Source organism: Cervus elaphus, chromosome 5 (genome assembly GCF_910594005.1).
Source record: "Cervus elaphus chromosome 5, mCerEla1.1, whole genome shotgun sequence".
Classification (NCBI taxonomy): Eukaryota; Metazoa; Chordata; class Mammalia; order Artiodactyla; family Cervidae; genus Cervus; species Cervus elaphus.
Window position 1 is genome coordinate 111024620 of NC_057819.1, and position 26424 is coordinate 111051043.

Sequence of the window (26424 nt, forward strand, 5' to 3'; positions counted from 1 at the left end):
TCAGATTCACTTATAATTTTCAAGGAATGGCTTTATTAGAGTCTGGTTTCCATTGTAAATCTATTGCTCTTTTGATTTCTGAACCTTGAAGGTAACTTCCTCCCAACTCCCTCGCCTCACGTAGAAACTCTTTGAGAGCCTCACTTTACCCCCTGAAAATTCTTAAATTTGCTTTGGTGTGGGACTTCTTACATTTATTGAGTTTCCTTTTGATAGTGTATTTTTTCAAACTTAAGCCTTCTGTCTCATCAGTTCAAATAAATTTTCATGTTGTGTGTTTTTCATAATTTCCCTTTCCCATTTTCTATGTCCTCTCTTTCACTAGCTGGATGTCTGGTCCTGCTAGATCAGTCCTCCAATCTTCCTATTTGGAAGATGCCTCTATTTCACCTTTCAAAACCTCTTTTGTTTTTTTTTACTCCTAATATATTATAATTTCCAAAAGTGTTCTTACTCTATTCCATCCTGTTCTTATTTAATGAATGTAATATTAGTAATACTCCTTAGGATATTAATCTGTTTGGGTTTTGGGGCACATTTCATTTTTCTTTGCTTTCAATTTTCTATATTTCTATTATACTTATTGCTTTCCTTTTTGCTTTATGTTTCATTTAGAAGTTTATCAAACGTCTGGTAATTGTTGCCCTAGTGACTCTGGGCTTGGCCATACTATTTGCTTTGCTCAATGAAATGTGAATGAACACCACCATCCACGTAGAAGCTTTAAATGTTTGTGATTTGGTGCTGTCTCCAGCCCCGAGCTTCTGCCCTCTGCCATATGAGAGAACAGCATGCTGCACATAGCAGCTACTCACTACAGAGCCTGGCATCAATAGACATATGAGCTTAGTGGAGTTCAGGGAAGTTGGCAGTATGTCTGCAGATGATCAGCAGTCCTCAGGGCCATGTGTAAACAAGAAATACCTGTTGCAAGCCGCTGATATTTGTGATCTCATTTGTGGGTTAAAATGTACACATACATTTATGTATACGTAGAATATTTCTGGAAGGATTCACTAGACAATAAAAGTAGAGGGTCAGAGAGAGGAATTCTCAATTTTCAGGTTATTATCTTCAGTATCTTTTAATACAGGTTCATGGCAGACATTTGTTTTTATAATAATTTCACACAAAAATAATCCTAGTGAGAAAAAGACAAAATGAAAGGTCTTTAAGAGTACCAAGATAAAACTTCTCCAATTTAAAATTTTTCTATAAATACTTTCATATTGAGGGAATATATTCTCAATATAAAAATTATGGAAAACAGAGAAAGGTATGAATAAGAATAAAAATCATCAATTATGCCAACAACCAGACATATAACATTATTCATACCATTTTAGAGATATGATTCATCACCTTGTATGTGTAATTCTGTATTCTGCTTTTCAATTTTACATTATAATAAGTACTTTTCAGTGTTAAGAATTCACAAACCTCACTTTTAATTGCTGGGTGTATTCACCATACATATATGTCATGATTAGCTTAATTATTCCCTTAGTGTTGGACAAATGTATTAATTCTAATTTTTTACTATCTTTGTAATGTCTGAAGAGACACTTCTAGGCATAAGGTATTTCTTGTATTTATGACTTTTCTTTAGGAGACTATATTCCTAATACCAGAACTGCCAGGTCAAAAGACATGAATATCTTTAGGCTCTTAACACATACTGCCAGGCTGCTTTCCAAATAAATTACATGGATTTACATTCTTACTAGTAATATTAAGGCAGTCACATAGAGATTCATTTTTTTACTTCTGATTACATGACAGACAAAAACTGGATTTCTCATTACGAGGAGGGCAAATATCTTAACTTATTATTCATTTGCATTTTCTTTCATATTATCTGTGGCTTTTCACATGCTCATTTATCAAACTCTCAGTACTTTACCAACTGATTTGTATATAATTTCTTCCATTATATTAAGCTCAGAACGTCTACTTTCTTTGTGCTTTTAAATAGCACATACAGTAATGTATCAATGAATCTTTCCTCCCATGCCCTCACTTAGCATAGCATCTCTCTAATCTCTGATTGTACCTCAAAATCATCTGTGGAACATTTGCCTCAGATATTTGGATTCAATTAGTAGAAGAACTAGGTAGATGTAATTTTAAAAAACTGAAACTGAAAACAACACATCATATTCTAGAATAGAATGACTGTCATTTTTTACTTTTTTCTGGTGGGCTAAAAGTTGAAATGAACCTGACTGTTTTAAGCTCTATCTTAATACTTTGTTATTGTTGTTGAGTTGTCAAGTAGTGTCTGACTCTTTGAGACCCCATGGACTGTAGCATGCCAGGCCTCCCTGTCCCTCACCATCTCCTGGAGTTTGCCTAAGATCTTAATACTTAATCTCCCTAAAACAAAGAGCTTTAAAAAAAAAAAAAAAAAGACATGCAATAAATTTGGGGGGAAGAAGTAAGATGTCACTATTCACTATTGGATTTATAAAAGCCATGTCTCCTACCTGGTTGGAGAGTACTAGGAAAAGACAAGGTGACTTTTTCATCTTCATTTTGATAGTTAAATCCTGTAGCATGTATTTCTGGAATGGAAAAAAAAAAAAATTACTTCACAAATCTGACTGGACCAAATCCAGGCTGCAGCAATTAACATTTTCAAGAGCAAAATCTCAAATAAAATTAAATATTCTGAATATAATAAATTAAGTTCTATTAACAAGAGTGTCATTTCAAATTAACCTATTTTAGACTATGTAACCTAAGCTAAATATGCTCCTTAAAAACAACTACACATCCTACATTAATTCACAAAACTTTCATGAAATAAGGAAAATAGGGCTACTATAAATATGAAAAGGTTTTCTACCAGATTCCCAGACACACTTCATCCTTCTTTGTGTGATAATGATACTGCTTTATACGTTGCAGTCTTACTCCTAAACATTTGAAATACAGAACCGGTTGCCAAGATTTCGGTGCTAAAGATATGTCAGTGATAAAGAACCCGCCTGCCAATGCAGGAGACACTGGTTAGATTCCCGATCTGGGAAAATCCCACATGCAACTAATTTAAGCACATGCACGCCCACGCACCACAACTAATGAGCCTGTGCTCTAGAGCCCAAAACTGCAACTCCTGAGACCACATTCCGCTACTACCGAAGCCTGTGCACCCAGAGCACAGGATCTGCAACAAGATGAGCCCGGCACTGAACAGCCCTTGCACTGCAAGTAGAGAGTAGCCCCCGCTCCCCATGACTAGAGAAAAGCCAAAGACCCAACACAGTCAAAAATAATTAAAAAAAAAAAAAACAAAAAAACAGATGTATCAGTGAAAGTTCTGTTCTCCCACTCAAACATAGGTAACAATTCCAACAAGATATAAGTCATATTTCCACTGAAATTCTTTGTTGTTACACTTTATAGAAATAAGGAAGGTAAAAACAGGTGTGCGGATTAAATTAAGGTTTTGATTTACCCCCTACCAGTAGTAAGAAGAGCCTGCTTATTTAACTGATACTTCAGAATGCTTAGTTGACACTTTAGGAAAAGAGCTAAGCAGATCAACTCCCACCCACATCCTCACTCCAAAAGAAAAACTGCCCAAAGAGGTAGCCTTAACAAGCACTTGAAAAGATGTTCAACATCTTTAATCATCAGGGAAATGCAAGTCAAAACCACAATGTGATACCACTTCATACCCACTAGGACAACTATAACCAAAAAGACAATAATAAGTTTAGGGAGGATGTAGAGAATCTGGAACCCTCACACATTGCTGATAGGAATGTAAAAATGTTTCCAAATGTTCTGGGAAACAGCCTGGCAGTTCCTCAAAAGATTAAATACAGAACTGTATAACTGTATAACCCAGAAATTCCACTCTTAGGTATATACCCAAGAGAAATGAATACACAAAGGTTCTTAGTAGTCAAAAAGTAGAAACAACTCAAATGTCCATCAACTGATGAACAGATAATATGGAATAGACAATGGAATATTATGTGACAATGAAAAGAAATGAAGTGTTAATATATGCTACAATATGGATAAGCCTTGAAAACATGTTAAGCTAAAGAAACCAAACACAAAAGGCCACACGTCTATATGAAATAGTCAGAATAGGTAAATCCACAAAGACAGAAAGTAAACTAGTGGCTGCCTAGGGCTGGAAAGTCACGCAGAAATGGAAAGTGACAGCTCACGGGTACTTTCTTTTTGGGGTGATGAAAATGTTCTAAAATTGATTCTGATGGTGGCTTAAAAACCACTGAATTGAATTCTATAGTGCATGAATTATATCTCAGAAAGTTATTATTAAAATAGAGGCAGCCTTATCAGTCACAGGCTTAAGTTTGATATGGGGAACAATGATTCAGATGTAATAACATTCTATGAGTCAGGCAAGATGCCCACAATGCACTCTTTTCTCCTAAGTTATCCAAAGATTAAATTTCCAATGTTTCTAATATGATGGTTCAAACATGTTTTATAAAACCAAAATCATTATAAAACCAATAAGAATTTATAATTTGTTTTTAAAAGAACTTTATAATCAATTACTCCTCCTTTTACAGATGAAGAAAATGATGTATATAAAGGAAATGATTTACCCAAGGTCACACTGCTGGACTAGAACTCAGTTCCTTTGCTATTCCTATTGCCAAAATTCTTTCTACTATCATAAGATAGCTCCTAAATTTGAACAGAAATTCAAGGTTTGGTATATATACAATACTGATGAAATAAATCCCTACTGAAACAATGACTTTTGCTGGTAAAAATCTGAGATTTGCTCTAACTTGATCCCCAAGAATAGAATATTCCTTAGCCTACAGGAAAGCTAAAAGGCACTTCAAGGAATAAGAATGCACTTCTCTAACTCAGATATAAACCAGCATTATGGTACCTCTAAGGTACTCTGCGGAGAAGGCAATGGCAACTACTCCAGTACTCTTGCCTGGAATATCCCATGGACGGACGAGCCTGGTAGGCTGCTGTCTGTGGGGTCACACAGAGTCGGACATGACTGAAGCGACTCAGCAGCAGCAGCAGCAAGGTACTCTGATCAAAAACTATCTCTATAAAAGTTTACTAAAATGAACTTGTTTTTATAAATGCACAAGAAAAGCTTCAAACTGGTAAGAAATGAAGACAGAAAAGCAAAAGAATAGCAGTTTTTAAATTGAAAAAATCAAATACTGTATTGCTAGATTGTATTCTACTGCATCTCCTTCCAAATGTACACATATCAACTACACCTGTGTATAAAACAAAGAGCAAAATTTCCTCCAAAATTCTCTCTCAGTAAAAAGAAGTAGCCATATATCTGAATTCTTTAAAAGTCTCCTGGATTACGGGATACTCTTCCAATTACTTCGCATGGACAACATACTACTTTACAAAAGTAGAGTTTGAAATAACCTCAGTCAACTGTAGTTTTGTACATCACCACCACTATTCAGTGGCGCAAGCCAAAAATAAATCATCCTAACCGCCTCCCCCTCCATGTCTGTTTGTCTCTAACACCATACATTCTACAAGCAAGTTCAACATTCTTAATCCCAGAATTTTCAAGGTTCCACCACTACAGCCCAGTCCTGTGTACCATTACTTCTCTCCTAGGTCACTATAATAGCATCTTAACTGGTCTGTTTCCATTTTTGCTGCCTTATAGTCTGTGTTATAGCAGTAAGGGTAATCAGTGAGATCTAAGCCTCTAATGGGAGGCCTACAATATTCAGAATGAAAATCTAAATCTGCTTAAAATGGGTGATTATTTCTCGGACAGGATCCAAAAAAAGCACTGATCACAAAATAAAAAAACTGATCAGATTTAATTAATATCCTACTGTATAACACAGGGAACTATATTCAGTAGCCCTTGATAAACCATAATGGAAAAGAATATAAAAAAAATACATATGTAAAAAACACTTAAAACTTGTAATTACCAAAAGACACTGAAGAAAATGAACAGGCAAACCACAGACCAAGAGAAAATATTTTACTTTGTATAGATGCAAAAAACTTATATCCAGAATATACATAAAAAATTCTTCAACCCAGTGATAAAAACACAGACAACCAAAAACATCTTTGACAGAATCTTTGACATTGGTCTCAGGAATACAATATCTTTCTAGATATATTTCCTCAGGCAAGGGGGAAAAAAGCAAAAATAAACAAATGAGATTACATCAAACTAAAAGGCTTTTTGCACAGCAAAGGAAACCACCAATAAAACAAAAAGACAACGTATCCAATGGGAGAAGACATTTGCAAATGACATATCCTATAAGGGGTTAACCTACAAAACATATAAAGAACACATACAACTAACAATAACAACAACAACAACCTGATTTGAAAATGGACAGAGGAGCTAAATAGACACTTTTTCCAAGGAAGACATACAAATGGCCAATAAGCACATGAAAAGATGTTCAACATCACTAATTGTTCAGTGACTTCAGTTCAGTCGCTCAGTCGTGTCCGACTCTTTGCCACCCCATGAATTGCAGCACGCCAGGCCTCCCTGTCCATCACAAAATCCCGGAGTTTACTCAAACTCATGCCCATTGAGTTGGTGATACCACCCAGCCATCTCATCCTCTGTCGTCCCCTTCTCCTCATGCCCCCAGTCCCTCCCAGCATCAGGGTCTTTTCCAACGAGTCAACTCTTCACATGAGGTGGCCAAAGTACTGTTAGGGAAATGCAATTCAAAACCACAATGAGATACTCCCTCATGCCAGTTAGACTGGCTATTATCAAAAAGACAAAAAATAACAGGCCAGTGCTCTGTGACAACATGAAGGGATGGGGTAGGGAGGGAGGTGGCATTCAGGATGGGTGGGTTCAGGATGAGGGGGACACATGTATACCTATGGCCGATTCATGTTGATGTATGGCAAAAGTGAAAGTCACTCAGTTGTGTCCAACTCTTTGTGACCCCATGGACTATACAGTCCATGGAACTCTCCAGGCCAGAATACTGGAGTAGGTAGCCTTTTCCTTCTCCAGGGGATCTTCTCAACCCAGGGACTGAACACAGGTCTCCCGCATTGCAGGCAGGTTCTTTACCAGGTGAGCCACAAAGAAGCCCTGATGTATGGCAAAAGTCATCACAACATTATAAAGTAATTATCCTCCAATTAAAATAAATAAATTTTAAAAAAGAAGTAACAAATGTTGGCAAGGATCTACAGAAAAGGGAACTCTCATACACTGTTGGTGGGAATGTAAACTAGTATAACCACTATGGAAGACAGTATGGATATTCCTCAAAAATTTAAGAATAGAACTACCATATGATCCAGCTATCTTACTTCTGGTATTTATCCAATGAATACAAAAACACTAATTCAAAAAGATATATGCACCCCTATGTTCATCACATTTACAATAGCAAAGATGTGGAAACAACCTAAGGACCCATCCACTGATGAATGAATTAAGATGTGGGATATATATAAAATGGAATATTACTCAGCCATCAGCTCAGTTCAGTTCAGTCGCTCAGTTGCGTCTGACTCTCTGCAACCCCATGAACCGCAGCACGCCAGGCCTCCCTGTCCATCACCAACTCCCAGAGTCCACCCAAACCCACGTCCATTGAGTCGGTGATGCCATCCAACCATCTCATCCTCTGTCATCCCCTTCTCCTCCTGCTCTCAATCTTTCCCAGCATCAGGGTCTTTTCAAATGAGTCAGCTCTTCGCATCAGGTGGCCAAAGTACTGGCGTTTCAGCTTCAAAATCAGTCCTACCAAGGAACACTGAGGACTGATCTCCTTTAAGATGGACTGGTTGGATCTCCTTGCAGTCCAAGGGACTCTCCAGAGTCTTCTCCAACACCACAGTTCAAAAGCATCAATTCTTTGGCACTCAGCTTTCTTCACAGTCCAACTCTCACATCCATACATGACCACTGGAAAAACCATAGCCTTGACTAGATGGACCTTTGCTGGCAAAGTAATGTCTCTGCTTTTTAATATGCTGTCTAGGTTGGTCATTCCTTTCCTTCCAAGGAATAAGCATCTTTTAATTTCATGGCTGCAATCACCATCTGCAGTGATTTTGGAGCCCAAAAAACAAAGTCAGCCATGGTTTCCCCATCTATTTGCCACAAAGTGATGGGACCGGATGCCATGATCTTAGTTTTCTGAATGTTGAGCTTTAAGCCAACTTTTTCACTCTCCTCTTTCTTTCATCAAGAGGCTCTTTAAGTATTTCTTCACTTTCTGCCGTAAGGATGGTGTCATCTGCATATCAGAGGTTATTTCTCCCGGCAATCTTGATTCCAGCTTATGCTTCCTCCAGCCCAGCATTTCTCATGATGTACTCTGATATAAGTTAAATAAGCAGGGTGACAACATACAGCCTTGAAGTACCCTCTTCCTATTTGGAACCAGTCTGTTGTTCCATATCCAGTTCTAACTGCTGCTTCCTGACCTGCATACAGGTTTCTCAAGAGGCAGGTCAGGTGGTCTGGTACTCCCATCTCTTTCAGAATTTTCCACAGTTTATTGTGATCCACACAGTCAAAGACTTTGGCATAGTCAAGAAAGCAGAAATAGATGTTTTTCTGGAACTCTCTTGCTTTTTCGATTATCCAGCGAATGTTGGCAATTTGATCTCTTGTTCCTCTGCCTTTTCTAAAACCAGCTTGAACAGCTGGAAATTCACGGTTCATGTATTGCTGAAGCCTGGCTTAGAGAATTTTGAGCATTACTTTACTAGCCATAAAAAGATGAAATACTGTCATCTGTGACTACATGAGTGGACTTTGAGGCTACTGTGCTAAGTAAAATAAGTCAGATAGAGGAAAGGACACATACCATATGATACCACTGTATAAAGTAATTAGGGACTTCCCTGGTGATCCAGTGGCTAAGACAGCGTGCACCCGATGCAGGAGGCCCAGGTTTGTTCCCTGGTTGGGAACTAGATCCCACATGATGCAACTAAGAGTCTCCATGCCACAACTAAAGATCTTGGAACGATGATCAAAGATCCCACAAGCCGCAACTAAGACCCTGTGCAGTCAAATAACTACACAGATATTTATTTTTTAAAAGCTAATTTTAAAAAAAGCAAAATAAATGAACAAATTAAATCAAGCAAAATCAAACATGCAGATACAAAGAACACAGTAGTGATTACTCTGGGAGTGGTGAGTGCCCAGGAGAGGGCAAAATGGGTAAAGGAGATCAACTGTATAGTGATGAATGGAAATGAAATTTCTGGTGGCAAGCACACTATAAGGGCATACGGCAGCAGAAGTACAATGCTGTGCACATGAAAAATATAATGAAATGCTGTTGTATATGTGGAGCAATAACCAGAACTCATATTTTGCCACTGATGCCTCACTGTTGTTCCTCAAAGACTGTAAGCATTCTCTAACCTCAGAGTTTCTGCAACTTCATGAAAAATTCTTTATCCCGTTACCTACACATTTTATGTCATTCAGGTCTCTGCTCAAGTCATTTCTTTGGAACTCTGTTCCATCACCTTAAACAGGCTTCATTCTAGATTCTGTTCCTGTAATTTCTGAGTACTTATCACTACATTCATTACATTACATATTTGTTATTTATCTTCCCAAATTGAATACATGTATCTGGAATGTTGACTCCTAGTTTTGTCCACCACTCTACCGCCAATGCTAGACTGGTTTCTAGCACACAGTAGATTTAGTAATCATTAGCAGAATGAATAGGTCACTTCAAAAACAACATTCTAAGCGATTATATCATGAAGGTCATCAATAGTACCCATATAAAATATATCAACAAAAAATACCTTTACTAATGATATATGAATGGGGATTTATGGCTAGAGAGAAAATTTTCAATTAAAACATAATACAGTAATTCAAAAAGGCCTTAGAAGATAGTATTTGCTCTGGAACAATTAGATTGTTCAAAGTGTGGAAAGGCATTAGGATAATACTAAAGATACATGAAAAGTTTCAATAAATATGCTTCAATAAAGTGGAGAAAAGGCAATAATATCAAATTAATGTTTACATTAATATAGTTATAATTTAAATTGTATATATGTAAACTGAGCATTATAAGTAGACAGTTTCCCACATCATGTATAAACAGTATCAGTAACCTCACATACCACTCTTATGGCAGAAAGCAAAGAAGAACTAAAGAGCCTCTTGATGAGGTGAAACAGGAAAGTGAAAAAGTTGGCTTAAAACTCAACATTCAAAAAACTAAGATCATGGCATCCAGTCCCACCATTTCATGGCAAATAGGTGGGGAAACAATGCTAACAGTGACAGACTATTTTCTGGGGCTCCAAAATCACTGCAGATGGTGACTGCAGCCATGAAATTAAAAGACACCTGCCCCTTGGAAGAAAAGCTATGATGAACCTAGAGAGCATATTAAAAAGCAGAAACATTACTTTGCCGACAAAGGTCTGTCTAGTCAAAGCTATGGTTTTTCCAGTAGTCATGTATGGATGTGAGAGTTGGACTATAAACAAAGCTGAGCGCTGAAGAATTGGTGTTTTTGAACTGTGGTATTGGAGAAGACTCCTGAGAGTCCCTTGGACTGCAATGAGATCAAACCAGGCAATCGTAAAAAACAATCAGTCCTGAATATTCATTCGAAGGACTGATGCTGAAGCTGAAACTCTAATACTTTGGCCGTGTGATGTGAAAAACTGACTCAGGAGAAGACCCTGATGCTAGGAAAGACTGAAGGCAGGAGGAGAAGGGGACGACAGAGGATGAGATGGTTGGATGGAATCACCAACTCGATGGACATCAGTTAGAGCAAGCTCTGGGAGCTGGTGATGGATAGGGAAGCCTAGCATTCTGCAGTCCATGGAGATGCAAACAGTTGGACACAGAGTATGTCAGGCTGTATATTGTCACCCTGCTTATTTAACTTATATGCAGAGTACATCATGAGAAATGCTGGGCTGGATGAAGCACAACTTGGAATCAAGACTGCTGGGATAAACATCAATAACCTCAGATATGCAGATGACACCACCCTTATGGCAGAACGTGAAGAAGACTTAAAGAGCCTCTTGATGAAAGTGAAAGGGGAGAGTGAAAAAGTTGGCTTAAAACTCAACATTCAAAAAACTAAGATCATGGCATCCAGTCCCATCACTTCATGGCAAATAGACGGGGAAACAGTAGAAACAGTGACACTCTATTTTCTTGGGGTCCAAAATTACTGCAGATGATGACTGAAGCCATAAAATTAAAAGATGCTTACTCCTTGGCAGGAAAGTTATGGCCAACCTAGACAGCATATTAAAAAGCAGAGACATTACTTTGTCAACAAAGGTCCATCTAGTCAAGGCTATGGTTTTTCCAGTAGTTATGTATGGATGTGAGAGTTGGACCATAAAGAAAACTAACGGCCGAAGAATTGATGCTTTTGAACTGTGGTGTTGGAGAAGACTCTTGAGTCCCTTGGACTGCAAGGACATCCAACCAGTCTATCCTAAAGGAAATCAGTCCTAAGTGTTCACTGGAAGGACTGACATTGAAGCTGAAACTCCAATACTTCAGCCACCTGATATGAAGAGCTGACTCATTGGAAAAGACTCTGATGTTAGGAAAGATTGAAGGCAGGAGGAGAAGGGGACGACAGAGGATGAGATGGTTCGATGGCATCACCGACTCAACAGACATGAGTTTGGGTAAACTCCAGGAGTTGGGGATGGACAGGGAGGCCTGACGTGCTGCAGTTCATGGGGTCGCAAAGAGTTGGACACGACTGAGCGACTGAACTGAACTGAAGCTTAACCAAACTTAACCTTGACAAAAAAACTTAAAAAAAAAAGAAATTTTAAATGGGAGAATAGTAATCTTATAATCAGGCATATGCAGTTATTCAAATCTGAGCCTTTACTGTCACATCTATAAAATTAAAATTATTACCTATTCCTTAGTTATTTAAAGATTATATATAATGCACTCTATGTAAAGGGCTTAGCATAGTGTCTGCTTATGACCATCAAAAAAATGAACACTCTTTTTCCAGATCATAATATATCTAACAGTTCTTTGTTAACTACAACTAATTGTTGTTGTTGAGCTCCTAAGTCATATCTGATTCTGCAACCCCATCAACTGAAGCCCGTCAGACTCCTCTGTGAACTGGATTTCCCAGGCAAGAATACTGAAGTGGTCGCCACGTCCTTTTCCAGGGGATCTTCCGGACCCAGGGATCAAACCTGTGCCTCCTGTTTGGCAGAATTCTTTACTGCCACCAGGAAAGCCCACTAACTCATTATACCTGTATAAATAAGGACTCTTGCTGAAATTACTTACAACAAAGTACTACATTTCAGAAAAAAACTAAATATAATTGGCATTTTGAAACATGTGGACATAAACACACATATTTGGGTATAAGCATGCATGTGTTGAATACGTATTTTAGTAATCAAATAAACAGAAGCAAAACTTGAATATAATCATAGCATGTATAAAACCATAACAAAAAAATCTTATACTCAAAACTAACAATATTCACCATGACTAAAAAAGTTTATTCATGACAATATATACCTACAAAGTTAAAAAATAATTTAAGATATAATTTTGACTTAGAAGTAAAAAGAATTTCAGAACTATGTACACAGTATGCTATCATTTATAAGCACACACACAATACATATGTAGATACAGATATATAAACATACATATATCTATAGATATCTGAAGATACATAGACACACATGAACATATATGTCTATAAATGCTTAGAACATCTGAGGAAGGATACATACAAACCTGACAACTTTGTCTTTAGGCAGGAGAGGTGGAAGGCTGGAGACGGGGAAAGCAGGCTTACTTAGTACTGTGTACCTTTTGAATTTGGCACCATGTGAACATATTAATTATGAAAAATTTTGTAATGGCAAAATCTTTTGAAAGATACTCCTTTTGAGATCCTGGTCAAATTTGTATAGCATGCCCATTTATCAAACAAATCTAATGAATATGTGTTCTCATTCTGGGTTTTCCAAGTATGGCTTATTAAGGAGGAGGCACTCTTGCCTAGATCTTTAGGACTCTGACCAATCACAATTCAAAAACCACAGTCATTCTTCGAGAACACAAAAGGTGAAGTGACTCATCTTGTTTGCGCAATCTACCAGTGCAAAAAGCTTTCACCATAACCAAAAGAAGGCAGACACTCTTAATCACTGTACCACTTCAGTTCAGTTCAGTTGCTCAGTCGTGTCCGACTCTTTGCAACCCCATGAACCGCAGCACAACAGGCCTCCCTGTCCATCACCAACTCCTGGAGTTTACCGAAACTCATGTCCATTGAGTCAGTGATACAATCTAACCATCTCATCCTCTGTCATCCCCTTCTCCTTCTGCCTTCAATCTTTCCTAACATCAGGGTCTTTTCAAATGAGTTAGCTCTTCGCATCAGGTGGCAAAAACACTGAAGTTTCAGCTTCAACATCAGTCCTTCCAATGAACACCCAGGACTGATTTCCTTTAGGATGGACTGGTTGGATCTCCTTGCAGTCCAAGGGACTCTCAAGAGTCTTCTCCTACACCACAGTTCAAAAGCATCAATTCTTCTGCACTCAGCTTTCTTTATAGTCCAACTCTCACATCCATACCTGACTACTGGAAAAACCATAGCCTTCACTAGATGGACCTTTGCTGGCAAAGTAATGTCTCTGCTTTTTAATATGCTGTCCAGATTGATCATAACTTTAATTCCAAGGAGTCAGTGTCTTTTAATTTCATGGCTGCAATCACCACATAGTCTCTGACAAAACTTGAGAACCTCTCTCATATGAGTTCTTCTAGAATACAGCGTTTGTTTTCTGTTTGATATTTGTGCAGGTATGCTATCTGGTCCAGTACCTTTCCTTTAAATGACTCTGCTCACTTCCACAAAGAATACCAGGATCCTCAGGCCCCTGCATACGTCTACTTTACTTACGAACCTATCTGCAGGGTAGGAATAGAGAAGCAGACACAGAGCAGTAAAGACAAAGTAGAGACATAGAGACATAGAGAACAGAACAGAGAACTGATTTGTGGACACAGCGGGGTGGGGTGGGGTGGGGGGGTGGGCGGTGGGCAGAAGGGAAGGTGGGGTGAACTGAGAGAGTAGCACTGATACACACACACACGCTACCATGTGTAAAACAGATAGCTCATGGGAAGCTGCTGTGTAACATCGGGAGCTCAGCTGGGTGCTCTGCGATGACATAGAGGGGCAGGATAGGGTGGTGGTGGGAGGGATGCTCCAGAGGGAGGGGATATATATATTCTTGTAGCAAATTCATGTTGTTGTACAGCAGAAACACAACACTGTAAAACAATTATCCTCCAATTAAAAATATTAAAATTAAAAATTACTTCGTTGTAATTTTCCCCTTTTCTGCTGGCCTTTCTCATTTTATCATTTAATATGCTAATTCTGGTGTTCTCTTCTGCCATAACAGGCCTCAAGAGGGATACAATGCTTTTTATTTAGTAAGCACCTACCCCTATGAAGGAACCTACAGCTGTTAAGGCCAATTTGTATTAACAATGAGTAACACAATGAGGAATTACAAGGTAACTCCTGTTTTCCCTATTAAAAAATTCTACGTCAGTTTCTCCTAACTGAAAATTTCTAAATATATCCATACGCACTTAGAATCCTATATTTCAATTTGACCTTTTATTCTATCTGTACCATGCTACCTAAATATTAAAAAGTAAAGCATTAAATATAAAAAATAAAGAATAAATAAACAGTTTCCTTCCTATTAAACACAGGCTTCGCGCAGGTCTCACTGGTTATCTGAACTCTTTATTGCACTGAAAATGTAAACATAAACCATTATCTGGGAATTTCCCTGGCAATCCAGTGATTAAGACTCCATGCTTCCAATGTAGGGTGCATGTTTCAATCCCTGGTAGGGGAACTAAGATCCCACATGCCATGAGGTCCAGCCAAAAAAAAATTATTTAGATGCTGAAGTGGCTCACATTTTTTTTTTTCAAATTTAAATAATACCAGTAGTCACATAAATTCTATTTTAAAGTATTACTAAATCCACAGAAGGTTGACCAAGAACTTAACAGATACTAAAAGTATCATTTCCTCCATGTCATCTACTAATGGAACACTGCAGGGCAGTGGGGAAAGGATCATGTTCTCGTAAGCAGTACTGAGACAACAGAATTCCCATTAAGGAGTAAAAGCCAAGCTCTGGGATCTGGATTCACACTGCACCTAAAAAGTAGATTATTTTTCAGTCGCTCAGTCATGTCCGACTCCTTGCAACTCCACTGACTGCAGAATGCCAGGCTTCCCTGTCCTTCACCAACTCCCAGAGCTTGCTCAAACTCATGTCCGTTGAGTCGGTGATCCCATCCAACCATCTCATCCTCTGTTGTCCCCTTCTTCTCCTGTCATCAATCTCTCCCAGGATCAGGGTCTTTTCTAATGAGTCGGCTCTTCGCATCAGGTGGCCAAAGTATTGAAGCTGAACCTTCAGCATCAGTCCTTCCAATGAATATTCAGGATTGATTTCCTTTAAGATTGACTGGTTTGATCTCCGAGCAGTCCAAGAGACTCTCAAGGGCTTTCTCCAACATCACAGTCCAAAAGCATAAATTCTTCGATGCTCAGCCTTCTTTATGGTCCACCTCTCATAGACATACATGACTACTGGAAAAACCATGATTAGACGAACCTTTGTTGGCAAAGTAAGGTCTCTGCTTTTTGACATGCTGTCGAGGTTCATCATAGCTTTTCTTCCAAGGAGCTTTTCTTCCAAGGAGTCTTTTAATTTCATGGCTGCATTCACTGTCTGCAGTGATTTTGCAGCCCAAGAAAATAAGGTCTGTCACAGTTTCCACTGTTTCCCCATCTATTTGCCATGAAATTACAGGACCAGATGCCATGATCTTAGTTTTTTGAAGCTGAGTTTTAAGTCAACTTTTTTACTCTCCTGTTTCACCTTCATCAAGAGGCTCTTTAGTTCCTATTTGCTTTCTGTCATAAGGGTGGTATAATCTGCATACCTGAGGTTACTGATATTTATCCCAGTTACTGATATTTATCCCAGCAATCTTGATTTCAGCTTGTGCTTCATTCAGCCCAGCATTTAGCATTATGAACTCTGCATATAAGTTAAATAAGCAGGGTGACAATACACAGCCTTGACGAACTCCTTTCCCAATTTGGAACCAGTCTGTTGTTCCATTTCCAGTTGAGGCTGTTGCTTCTTGACCTGCATACAGGTTTCTCAGGAGGTAGGTAAGGTGGTCTGGTATTCCCATCTCTTTAAGAATTTTCCACAGTTTGTTGTGATCCACACAGTCAAAGGCTTTAGCATAGTCAATGAAGCAGATGTTTTTCTGGAATTCTCTTGGTTTTTCTACGATCCAACGGATATTGGCAACCTGATCTCTGGTTCCTCTGCCTTTTCTAAATCCAGCTTGAACATCGGGAAGTTCTCAGTTTACGTACCTTTGAAGCCTAGCTTGGTGAATTTTGAGCACTACTTTGCTATCATGTGAGATGAGTGCAATTGTGCAGTAGCTTGAATATTCTTTGGCACTGCCTTTCTTTGGGACTGGAATGAAAACTGACCTTTTGCAGTCCTGTGGCCACTGCTGAGTTTTCCAAATTTGCTGGCATATTGAGTACAGCACTTTAATAGCATTATCTTTTAGGATTTGAAACCCAGGCCTCCCACATTGCAGGCAGATTCTTTAACATCTGAGCCAGCAGGGCAGCCCAAGAATACTGGAGTGGGTATCCTATCCCTTTTCCAGGGGAACTTCATGACCCAGAAGTCGAACCAGGGTCTCCTGCATTGCAAGTGGATTCGTTACCAGCTGAGCTACCAGGGAAGCCCAAGAAGTAGATTATGAAAGTCAAAACAATGAAGTTTTTAGAAGATAATACAGGAAGATACCTTCATGATGCTGCAAAAGGGGGGAAATTTAAGAACAAAACAGCAATAAAGGAAAACAATGATAACTGGGGCTCTGTAATAAGCTGTGCTACACTGCGCTTAGTTGCTCAGTTGTGTCTGACTCTTTGTGATCCCATGGACTGTAGCCCACCAGGCTCTCTGTCCACGGGGATTCTCCAGGCAAGAACACTGGAGTGGGTTTCCATGACCTCCTCCAGGGGATCTTCCCAACCCAGGGATCAAACCCAAATCTGCCACATTGTAGGCAGATTCTTTACCATCTGAGCCACCGGGAAGCCCTCTGTAATAAGCTAGAGGAGTGGGAAAGGGTAGGAGGTCGGAGGAGGGAGGGGACATATGTACACCTATGGTTAATTTGTGTTGATGTATGACAGAAATCAAACCAATATTGTAAAGCAATCATCAATCAATTAAAAATAAATATAAATGAAAACAATGATAAATTTGTCCCTATGAGAATTAAGAACTTCTGTACATTAAGAGGAATCATTAAGAAAGTGAAGATGCAGAAGATATTTGTAACATGTAAGTGGCAAAGAACTTATATCCAGAACATAAAAAGAATTCTTTTAAATTCTAAGAAAAAGACACAAAGCTCAGTAGAAAAATGGGCAAAAAATATTTAACAGCTACATCACAATAGAGGAAATAAATATGTCCAATATACATATAAAAGATAACTAACCTCATTAAAATCAGAAAATAAAAATTAAAACCTCCATCAAATACTCACCAAGTTAGCTAACAGCAAGAAGTCTGAAAATACCAAGTGTGAACGAGAACACAGCATAGCTGGAACCCACTCGTGGAAGTAATATAACTGCTATAACCCAAAGATATGTATACGCCGTAACTGAGCAACTCCACTCCTAGGCATATACTTTATGGAAAAGTGGGCTTATGTGCACCAAGCTGAATAATAAGTAAGAACACCTTTGTGCATAGTAGCCCTAAACTGACACAATCCAAATGTTCATCAATGTCCACCAATGGGAGAATGGATAAAAATATTTGGTATATTCCTATAATAGAATACAGGGCAGTGACAAAAGAGAAAAACTCAAGCTACACAAAATAATGTGGATAAACCTTTAAAACTTAATACCTTAAATGAAAGAAACCACACAGTATTTACTATGATTCCATTTTTTTTTTATGATTCCATTTTTATAAAATACAAAAAAGGGTAAATGAAGCAATATTGTTCAGGGATGCACACTTAAATTGTCACTACAAAGCAAATTAAGAAAATTATTACCTCAAAAGTAAGATAATCTCTTCCAGGAAGGACAGGATGTGATCAGAAGGGGACATGTGAGCGGTTTATGAGGTTTAGTACCAAGCTATAAAACTGTTATATGCACATTTTTGAGGTAATGATAATTTTCATAATAAAAAGTTCAAAAATTTTTAGAGGGGGTCATACAAAAACAGATGGATACCAAGACTTGGATGGCGGTCTAGTCCAGTAGAATCTGCTGTGCAATGCTGGGGATTCGGGCTGGGTCCCTGGCCAGGAAACTAAGATCCCAAGTGTTGCAGAGCAACTAAACCTGAACGCACAGCAGCTAGTGAGCCTGCACCCTCCAGAGTCCATGCACCACTGCTAGAGAGCCCACATGCCACAAGTGGGAGGGCTGAGCTCGGCAAGGAAAAGACCCCTCAAGCCTCAACTAAGACCTAACGCAGCCAAATTTTAAAAAAAAGAGAGAGAGCAGGACATCATCTACCCTAACCCCAAAACATTTCTTACACTGTTTTAAACATAACTAAACCAATTCAGCAGAAAAGATTTCAATGACAAAAGGAATTTACTCCACAGAAAAGTAAAACCTTTTTATGAAGAAAAATGTAAACACTACTTAAAGACATAGAAGAGAAATAAGAGAAAGGTAAATAATATTCTTAGTTAGGGACATAACAATGTTGTTAATTCTCTTAAGTTACATACCATATGATCTCAATAAAAACACCAACAGGAATTTTTTCATTTTATAATTATGCAATTTTACTCCAATGTCCATATGCAAAAATAAATAAGAGAAACTCAGTGAATTCAGGGTCTTCCCAGGTAGCTCAGAGGTAAAGAATTCGCCTGCCAATGCAGGAGACGTGGGTTGGATCCCTGGGTCAGGAAGAACCACCTGGAGGCAGAAATGGCAACCCACTCCAGTATTCTTGCCAGGATACAGGCAAGATAGATGGACACAGGAGCCTGGCAGGGTACTGTCCATAGGGTCACAAAGAGTTGGACACGACTGAGTGATTGGGCACATACATACATACATATAGTGAATTCAAAAAAGAAAAGTGCAATGAGAAGGCTTGTTTCACCAGATAGCAGAACAGATTACAGAGTTATAATAACTATAGTAAGCATGGAAATAAACTCAGAAATACAGAACATACTCAAAAGTAAGAAGCAGATTCAAATATATATATAATTCAGTATATGACAAAGGTGGCATTTGGATATGGGGAAAAAGATGGATATTCCATAAATGGTGTCAGAGCAAAAATTTAGTTGTAATCATATCTTATACCTAAGAGGAAAATTTCAGATGGAACAAAGATTTATATGTAAAAGCAGGAACTATTAATACTACTGATAAAAAATAATCTCTGGCTAGAGGAAGCTTTTCTAAATATGTCTTTAAGCACATGAAAAGGTACTCAACATCATTAATTATTAGAGAAATGCAAATCAAAACAACAATGAGATTTTCACCTCACATCTATAACAGAATGGTTATCACCAAAAAGTCTACAATTAATAAATGCTGGTGAGGATGTGGAAAAAAGGAAGCCCTTGCACACTGTTGGTGGGAATGTAAATTGGCACAGCCACCGTGGAAAACAGTATGGAAGTACCTCAAAAGACTGAAAATAGAACTACCATATGCTTGGTGATTAGTCACTCTTTGCTGTCCATGAATTCCAGTAAGTCGGCTCTTTGCATCAGGTGACCTAAGTATTGGAGCTTCAGCTTCAGCATCAGTCCTTCCAATGAATATTCAGGGTTGATTTCCTTTAGGATTGACTGGTTTGATCTCCTTGCTGGCCAAGGGACTCTCAAGAGTCTTCTCCAGCATCATAATTTGAAAGCACCAATTCTTCAGCATTCAGCCTTCTTTATGGTCTAAATCTCTCATCCATATATGACTTTTGGAAAGACCATACCTTTGACTCTACGGACCTTTGTTGGCAAAGTAATGTCTCTGCTTTTTAATGTGCTATCTAGGTTTGTCACAGCTTTCCTTCCAGACAGCAAGTCTTTTAATTTCATGGCTACAGTCACTGTCTGCAGTGATTTTGGAGCCCAAGAAAATAAAATCTGTCACAGCTTCCACTTTCCCCCATTCTATTTGCCATGAAGTGATAGGACCAGATGCCATGATCTTAAGTTTTCTGAATGTTGAGTTTCAAGCCAGCTTTTTCACTCACCTCTTTCACCTTCATCAAGAGGCTCTTTAGTCCTTCTTCAGTTTCTGCCTTTAAGAGTGATATCATCTGTGTATCTGAGGTTGTTGATATTTTCCCCAAAGTCTTGATTCAAACTCGTGATTCATCCAGCCTGGCATTTTGCATGATGTACTCTGCATATAAGTTAAATAAGCAGGGTGACAATATATGGCCTTGACGTACTCCTTTCCCAATTTTGAACCAGTCCATGGTTCAATTTTGAACTATTGTCCCATGTCTGGTTCTGTTGCTTCTTGACCTGCATACAGATTTTTCAGTAAACAGGTAAGGCAGTTTGGTATTCTCATCTCTTTAAGAATTTTCCAGTTTGTTGTTATCTGGCAACCCACTCAAGTATTCTTGCTTGGAGAATCCCATGGACAGAGGAGCCTCATTCATGGGGTTGCAAAGAGTTGGATACGACTGAGTGACTTAACCCTTTCACACAGTCAAAGGCTTTAGCATAGTCAATGAAGCAGATGTTTCTCTGGAACTCCCTTGCTTTCTCTAAGATCCAATTAATGTTGGCTATTTGATCTCTGGTTCCTCTGCCTTTTCTAAACTTTGCTTGTACGTCTGAAAGTTCTGGGTTCACATATTGCTAAAGCCTAGCTTGAAGGATTTTGAGCATAACTTTGCTGCCATGTGAAATGAGCACAACTGTACCGTAATCTGAACATTCTCTGGCATTGCCTTTCTGGGACTGGAATGAACACTGACCTTTTCCAGTCCCGTAGCCACTGGTGAGTTATCCATATTTGCTGGCATATTGACTGCAGCACTTGAACAGCATTATCTTTTAGGATTTTACATAGCTCAACTGGAATTCCATCACCTCCACTAGCTTTGTTCATCGTAGTGCTTCCTAAGGCCCACTTGACTTCACACTCCAAGATGCCAGGCTCCAGGTGAGTGGCTACCCCACTGTGGTTTATCCAGATCATTGAGACCTTTTCTGCACAGTTTTTCTGTGTATTCTCGCCACCTTTCCTTAATCTCTTCTGCCTCTGTTATGTCCCAAATGTTTCTGTCCTTTATTGTGCCCATCCTTGCATGAAATGTTCACTGGTATCTCCCAATTTTCTTTTTAAATACATGAAAAGATTTTTAACTTTACAATATAAAGAAATGCAAAGTAAAAGCAGTGCAAAATAACAAATTTTTTACCATCAGACTAACAAAAGATCAAAAAATTTGAGAAGATACGCTGCTAAGCATGCTGACTAATAAGCTGGTAGATGTTGGTACAATCTCTATAAAGTAAATCTGACAACATGATCTCTATAAATTAGACAATATCAAGCAAAACTATAAATGTACCTCCTGACCCAGCAATTGCACTTCCAGGAGTTTATCCTAGAGACCTAGTCACACGCGCAAGATGATGTGAGATACGCACAACACCACTCACTGCAGTATGGGCTCTTAATGACTTATTATAAACTCATTTCATTAAATAATAAAAAAGAGGAAGCTCTTTATGTACTGATTTACAACAAGCTCCAAGAAAACAAAGTATAAATCAGTTTCTCAGGAGATGCTACATTTATATTAAGAAGGAAGTCTACAATTAACTAAAGTTGGTACTTCACCAGTAAAATTTACCAGAAGCAGGAAGTTTTAAGTTTAGAACAACACCTCTTCTTCCTTACTTTATCTAACTTTTTAATGTTAGCCTTCTACATACATATATTTATTCTGTCTCTCTCTCTGCATTCAAAAAGTCTTCCTATATTAATACTTGAGCATGATAATCTTGGGTTGAAAGGTAATCATTAGTTAAGCCATGAAACTAATGAGCCAAGAAACTAATTGGCCTTCCCCTTTTGCTTAAACATAATGAAATTTTTAATCACTGAAAAGGAAGTATAAAGAGAGAACTACAAGGTGGTACACTCAAGAGACCACATTTTTTAAAAGTCTGAAACAGAAAAAATTAAATAAAATCAGCCAAAGTTGTCTGATTCTGCCTTCATATTATATTGAGATACAAAGTTCCAGAAAAACATCTATTTCTGCTTTTTTGACTATGGCAAAACGTTTGACTGTGTGGATCACAACAAACTGCAGAAAATTCTTCAAGAGTTGGGAATACCAGACCACCTGTCCTGCCTCTTGAGAAATTTGTACGTAAGTCAGGAAGCATCAGTTAGAACTGGACATGGAACAACAGACTGGTTCCAAATACGAAAAGGAGTACGTCAAGGCTGTATATTGTCACCCTGCTTATTTAACTTATATGCAGAGTACATCATGAGAAACGCTGGGCTAGAGGAAGCACAAGCTGGAATCAAGACTGCCAGGAGAAATATCAATAACCTCAGATATGCAGATGACACCATCCTTACGGCAGAAAGTGAAGAAGTACTAAAGAGCCTCTTTATGAAAGTAAAAGAGTAGAGTGAAAAACTTGGCTTAAAGCTCAACATTCAAGAAACTAAGATCATGGCATCTGGTCCCATCACTTCATGGCAAATAGATGGGGAAACAGTGGCAGACTTTGTTTTGGGGGGGCTCCAAAATCACTGCAGATGATGACTGCAGCCATAAAATTAAAAGACGCTTGCTCCTTGGAATAAAAGCTATGACCAACCTAGACAGCATATTAAAAAGCAGAGACATTACTTTGTCAACAAAGGTCTGTCTAGTCAAAGCTATGGTTTTTCCAGTAGTCATGTATGGATGTGAGAGTTGGACTATAAAGAAAACTGAGGGCTGAAGAATTGATGCTTTTGAACTGTGGTGTTGGAGGAGACTCTTGAGAGTCCCTTGGACTGCAAGGAGATCCAACCAGTCCATCCTAAAGGAGATCAGTCCTGAGTGTTCATAGGAACGGAGAAGGCAATGGCACCCCACTCCAGTACTCTTGCCTGGAAAATCCCATGGATGGAGGAGCCTGGTAGGCTGCAGTCCATGGGGTCGCTAAGAGTCAGACACGACTGAGCGACTTCACTTTCACACATTGGAGAAGGAAATGGCAACCCACTCCAGTGTTTTTGCCTGGAGAATCCCAGGGATGGGGGAGCCTGGTGGGCTGCCATCTATGGAATCACACAGAGACAGACATGACTGAAGTGACTTAGCAGCAGCAGCAGTTCATAGGAAGGACTGATGCTGAAGCTGAAACTCCAGTACTTTGGCCACCTGATGCAAAGAGCTGACTCGCTGGAAAAGACCCGGATGCTCGGAAAGATTGAAGGCGGGAGGAGAAGGGGACAACAGAGGATGAGATGGTTGGATGGCATCACTGACTCAATGGAGACGAGTTTGAGTAAACTCTGGGAGTTGGTAATGGTCAGGGAGGCCTGGCGTGCTGCAGTCCATGGGGTCGCAGAGTTGGATACAACTGAGCAACTGAACTGAACTGAACTGAACAAATGTAAAATCTAAAACTCTCAAGTTAGAAGCTCCAATTCAACTGTACTTGCAAGGTTTCTTTATAAACTGTCTATGTGGAACTCAGAATGTTATTTCCTCCAAGCCACTGCTGTATGTAACAGGAAACCTAGCCTAAGTGGTTCTAAGTAGTTCTATATAGTCCACATACACCTGTATAATTCAGTACTAGATTAAACATGTGATGATGTGCTTTTTTTTTTCCGGCAAGCTACCTACCATATTATGTCCACGATTTTAGAAGCCATTCTGCTGTATGTACAGTTGCACTTCAAGCAATACCTAGATTCAAAGTTCCATATTTTGAAATGGATTTATATAATAATCATCCTACCTTATTAAGCAATCTAAAAATTTTAAAGAGAATTAGTCATATACCAAATATACATGAAACCCAAAATGACTGCTACATAATTAGTTAAAATGGCTTATCAGCAATGCAAGTATCAGAGTAACACAAAGACAGATTCTAGACATGGTTCTGCCACTGATTATGTGGTATTACAGTATTACTTAAATCTCTGGATCTGTTTTCCTTATGTATAAAACAATTAGAAACTTTATTTCAAATAACGGAGTAATATGTAAAGAAACGTTCCTCCTCACTTACCCAGCTCCCTTAAAACTAAAGAAGTTAAATGGGAAAAAAAAAATCTAAAAAGCATCAAAAAGAAACAAGAAAAGGAAGCCAAGATGAAGAATAAATAGGATTCCAGAAACAGGAAGCTATTCTATGCCAGGCCACTTTTGTTCTAAAGTCATTTGCTGATCTTGTACACATGCCTTAAAGGCTGAATCTGGTGGGCCCCTGGGACAAAAAGTGGAATTCAGGGTCTGTCAAGACTTCAGGGTGGGGGTCAAGGTAAACCAATTCCTCCTTTGGATCTGAACCTCAAAAGATGATAACCTTATAGTAACGGTGACTAAGAAAAAAAGTAGTCCACACAGGAAACCACTTAGACTTCAGAAAACCTAAGGCCTGATACTGGAAAAAGATTATAACTGAGTACCAGTGACTCCCAGATAAAGTAAACAAAAGTCCTCCCTAGATGAAGAAAATATCATCATCTTGTTTTCATGACACAATTTTCCTAATTTAATATCCAATAATCTAATAAAGCCTGGCATGGAGGACAAGACAAATTAAATGAAAACAGTTAAAACAATGTCTTTATTACTCAAAAACATTTAACTAAATATACATATATACATAAGAAAATTAAACTATATCACAATAATACCATATAAATCAGAGGAAGATAAATGGAGATTAAGTGCTGTAAGATACCTATACTACCTAGAAAGGAAAAATGATCAATTAATACCGATTTTTTTTTTTCCTGCCTGTAAAGTGTGGCATGCAGGAATTCTCTGACCAGGAATCAAACTTGTGTGCCCTGCAGTGGGAGCATGGAGTCATAACATCCGAACCACCAGGGAAGTCCCAACACTGGATTTTTTTAAAAGTCAGGGATGGCTGTTAATTCCCAGAGTATTGACACACATCCAAAAAACAACTATAAATAAAAAAATTGTTTTTAACTTTTCTAAAATTACATACATAAGAAATACATCAGAAAATGGTACATAAAAAAAGCCAAATAACAGTAATTACATTAAATGTAAATAGATTAAACAGTTTAGAAGACAAAAATTTTCAGACTGGATTTTAAAAGGAAAAAAAGTAAAAAGAGCTGTTTACCTAAAACATAAAGATTTGAAAAGAGTGAAGGTAAAGAATGAGAAAAAACTGCATACAAACATTAACCAATAATTCATAAAACAAACAGGAGGAAAAAACTGGTAAAAATGAAGATTTAAACAAAACTAACAAAGTTGACTTTGTAAGACATACATAAAACACTACATCCAACAGCTATACTCTACTCCTAGTTTTTTTAATCTATTTTTAAGTTTTACTTATTTATTCATTTTTGGCTGTGTGGGCTCTTAGCTGCAGCACAGAGGCTTCTCTGGCTGTGGCTCTGTCGGTGCAGCACACAGGCTCCCCAGGCGTGGCGCCAGGACCCCACAGTCGCAGTGCCTGGGCTTAGCTGCCCTGCAGCAAGTGGGATCCTAGTTCCTGGACCAGGGATGGAGCTCGAGTTCCTTGCATTGAAAGGCAGATTCTTAACCACGGGACCACCAGGAAATCCCAGCTATATACTCTTTTGAAGCACACACAAGCATTTTAAAAGCTGACCATATCTTAGGCCATAAAGCAAGTCTTACTGAGCACACAGCACACATGTAGACATCATACAGTAAATTAAACTAGAAAATCTCCAGGTACAAATAAAAATTTCATAGACCAAAAATAGGAAAATATTTTTCACTGAATGATAAAAACTGAACATCAAAAAATGTAGAAACAGATCAGTGGCTGCCTGGGGAAAAGGAAAGGGAGAGAAACAGATTACAAAGGGGCATGAGGAAATACTGTGTGGGTGATGGGTATGTTCATGACCCTTGCATTCACAGGTCAAAAGGTATCAAATTATACATTTTCTGATATGCAGCTTATTATATATGAATATTGTATATACCTTCACAAAGCTATAAGGGGGGTGGGAGGGGAGAGGAGGGAAGGAGCAACAGGAATAGCAAGCAACAAGAGCTATAGTC

The 26424-nt window shown here is 38.5% G+C and overlaps 1 protein-coding gene across 1 annotated transcript in view; it reads right to left on the reverse strand.

Annotated features, from left to right (window-relative positions):
• The window catches only part of NPEPPS (aminopeptidase puromycin sensitive), a 108930-nt gene that overhangs the window by 44344 nt on the left and 38162 nt on the right, over positions 1-26424 (reverse strand). The window contains exon 3 of the mRNA XM_043904351.1: positions 2487-2564. Within this exon, the coding sequence (XP_043760286.1) occupies positions 2487-2564 (78 nt within the window). The remainder of the gene's footprint in view (positions 1-2486; positions 2565-26424) is intronic.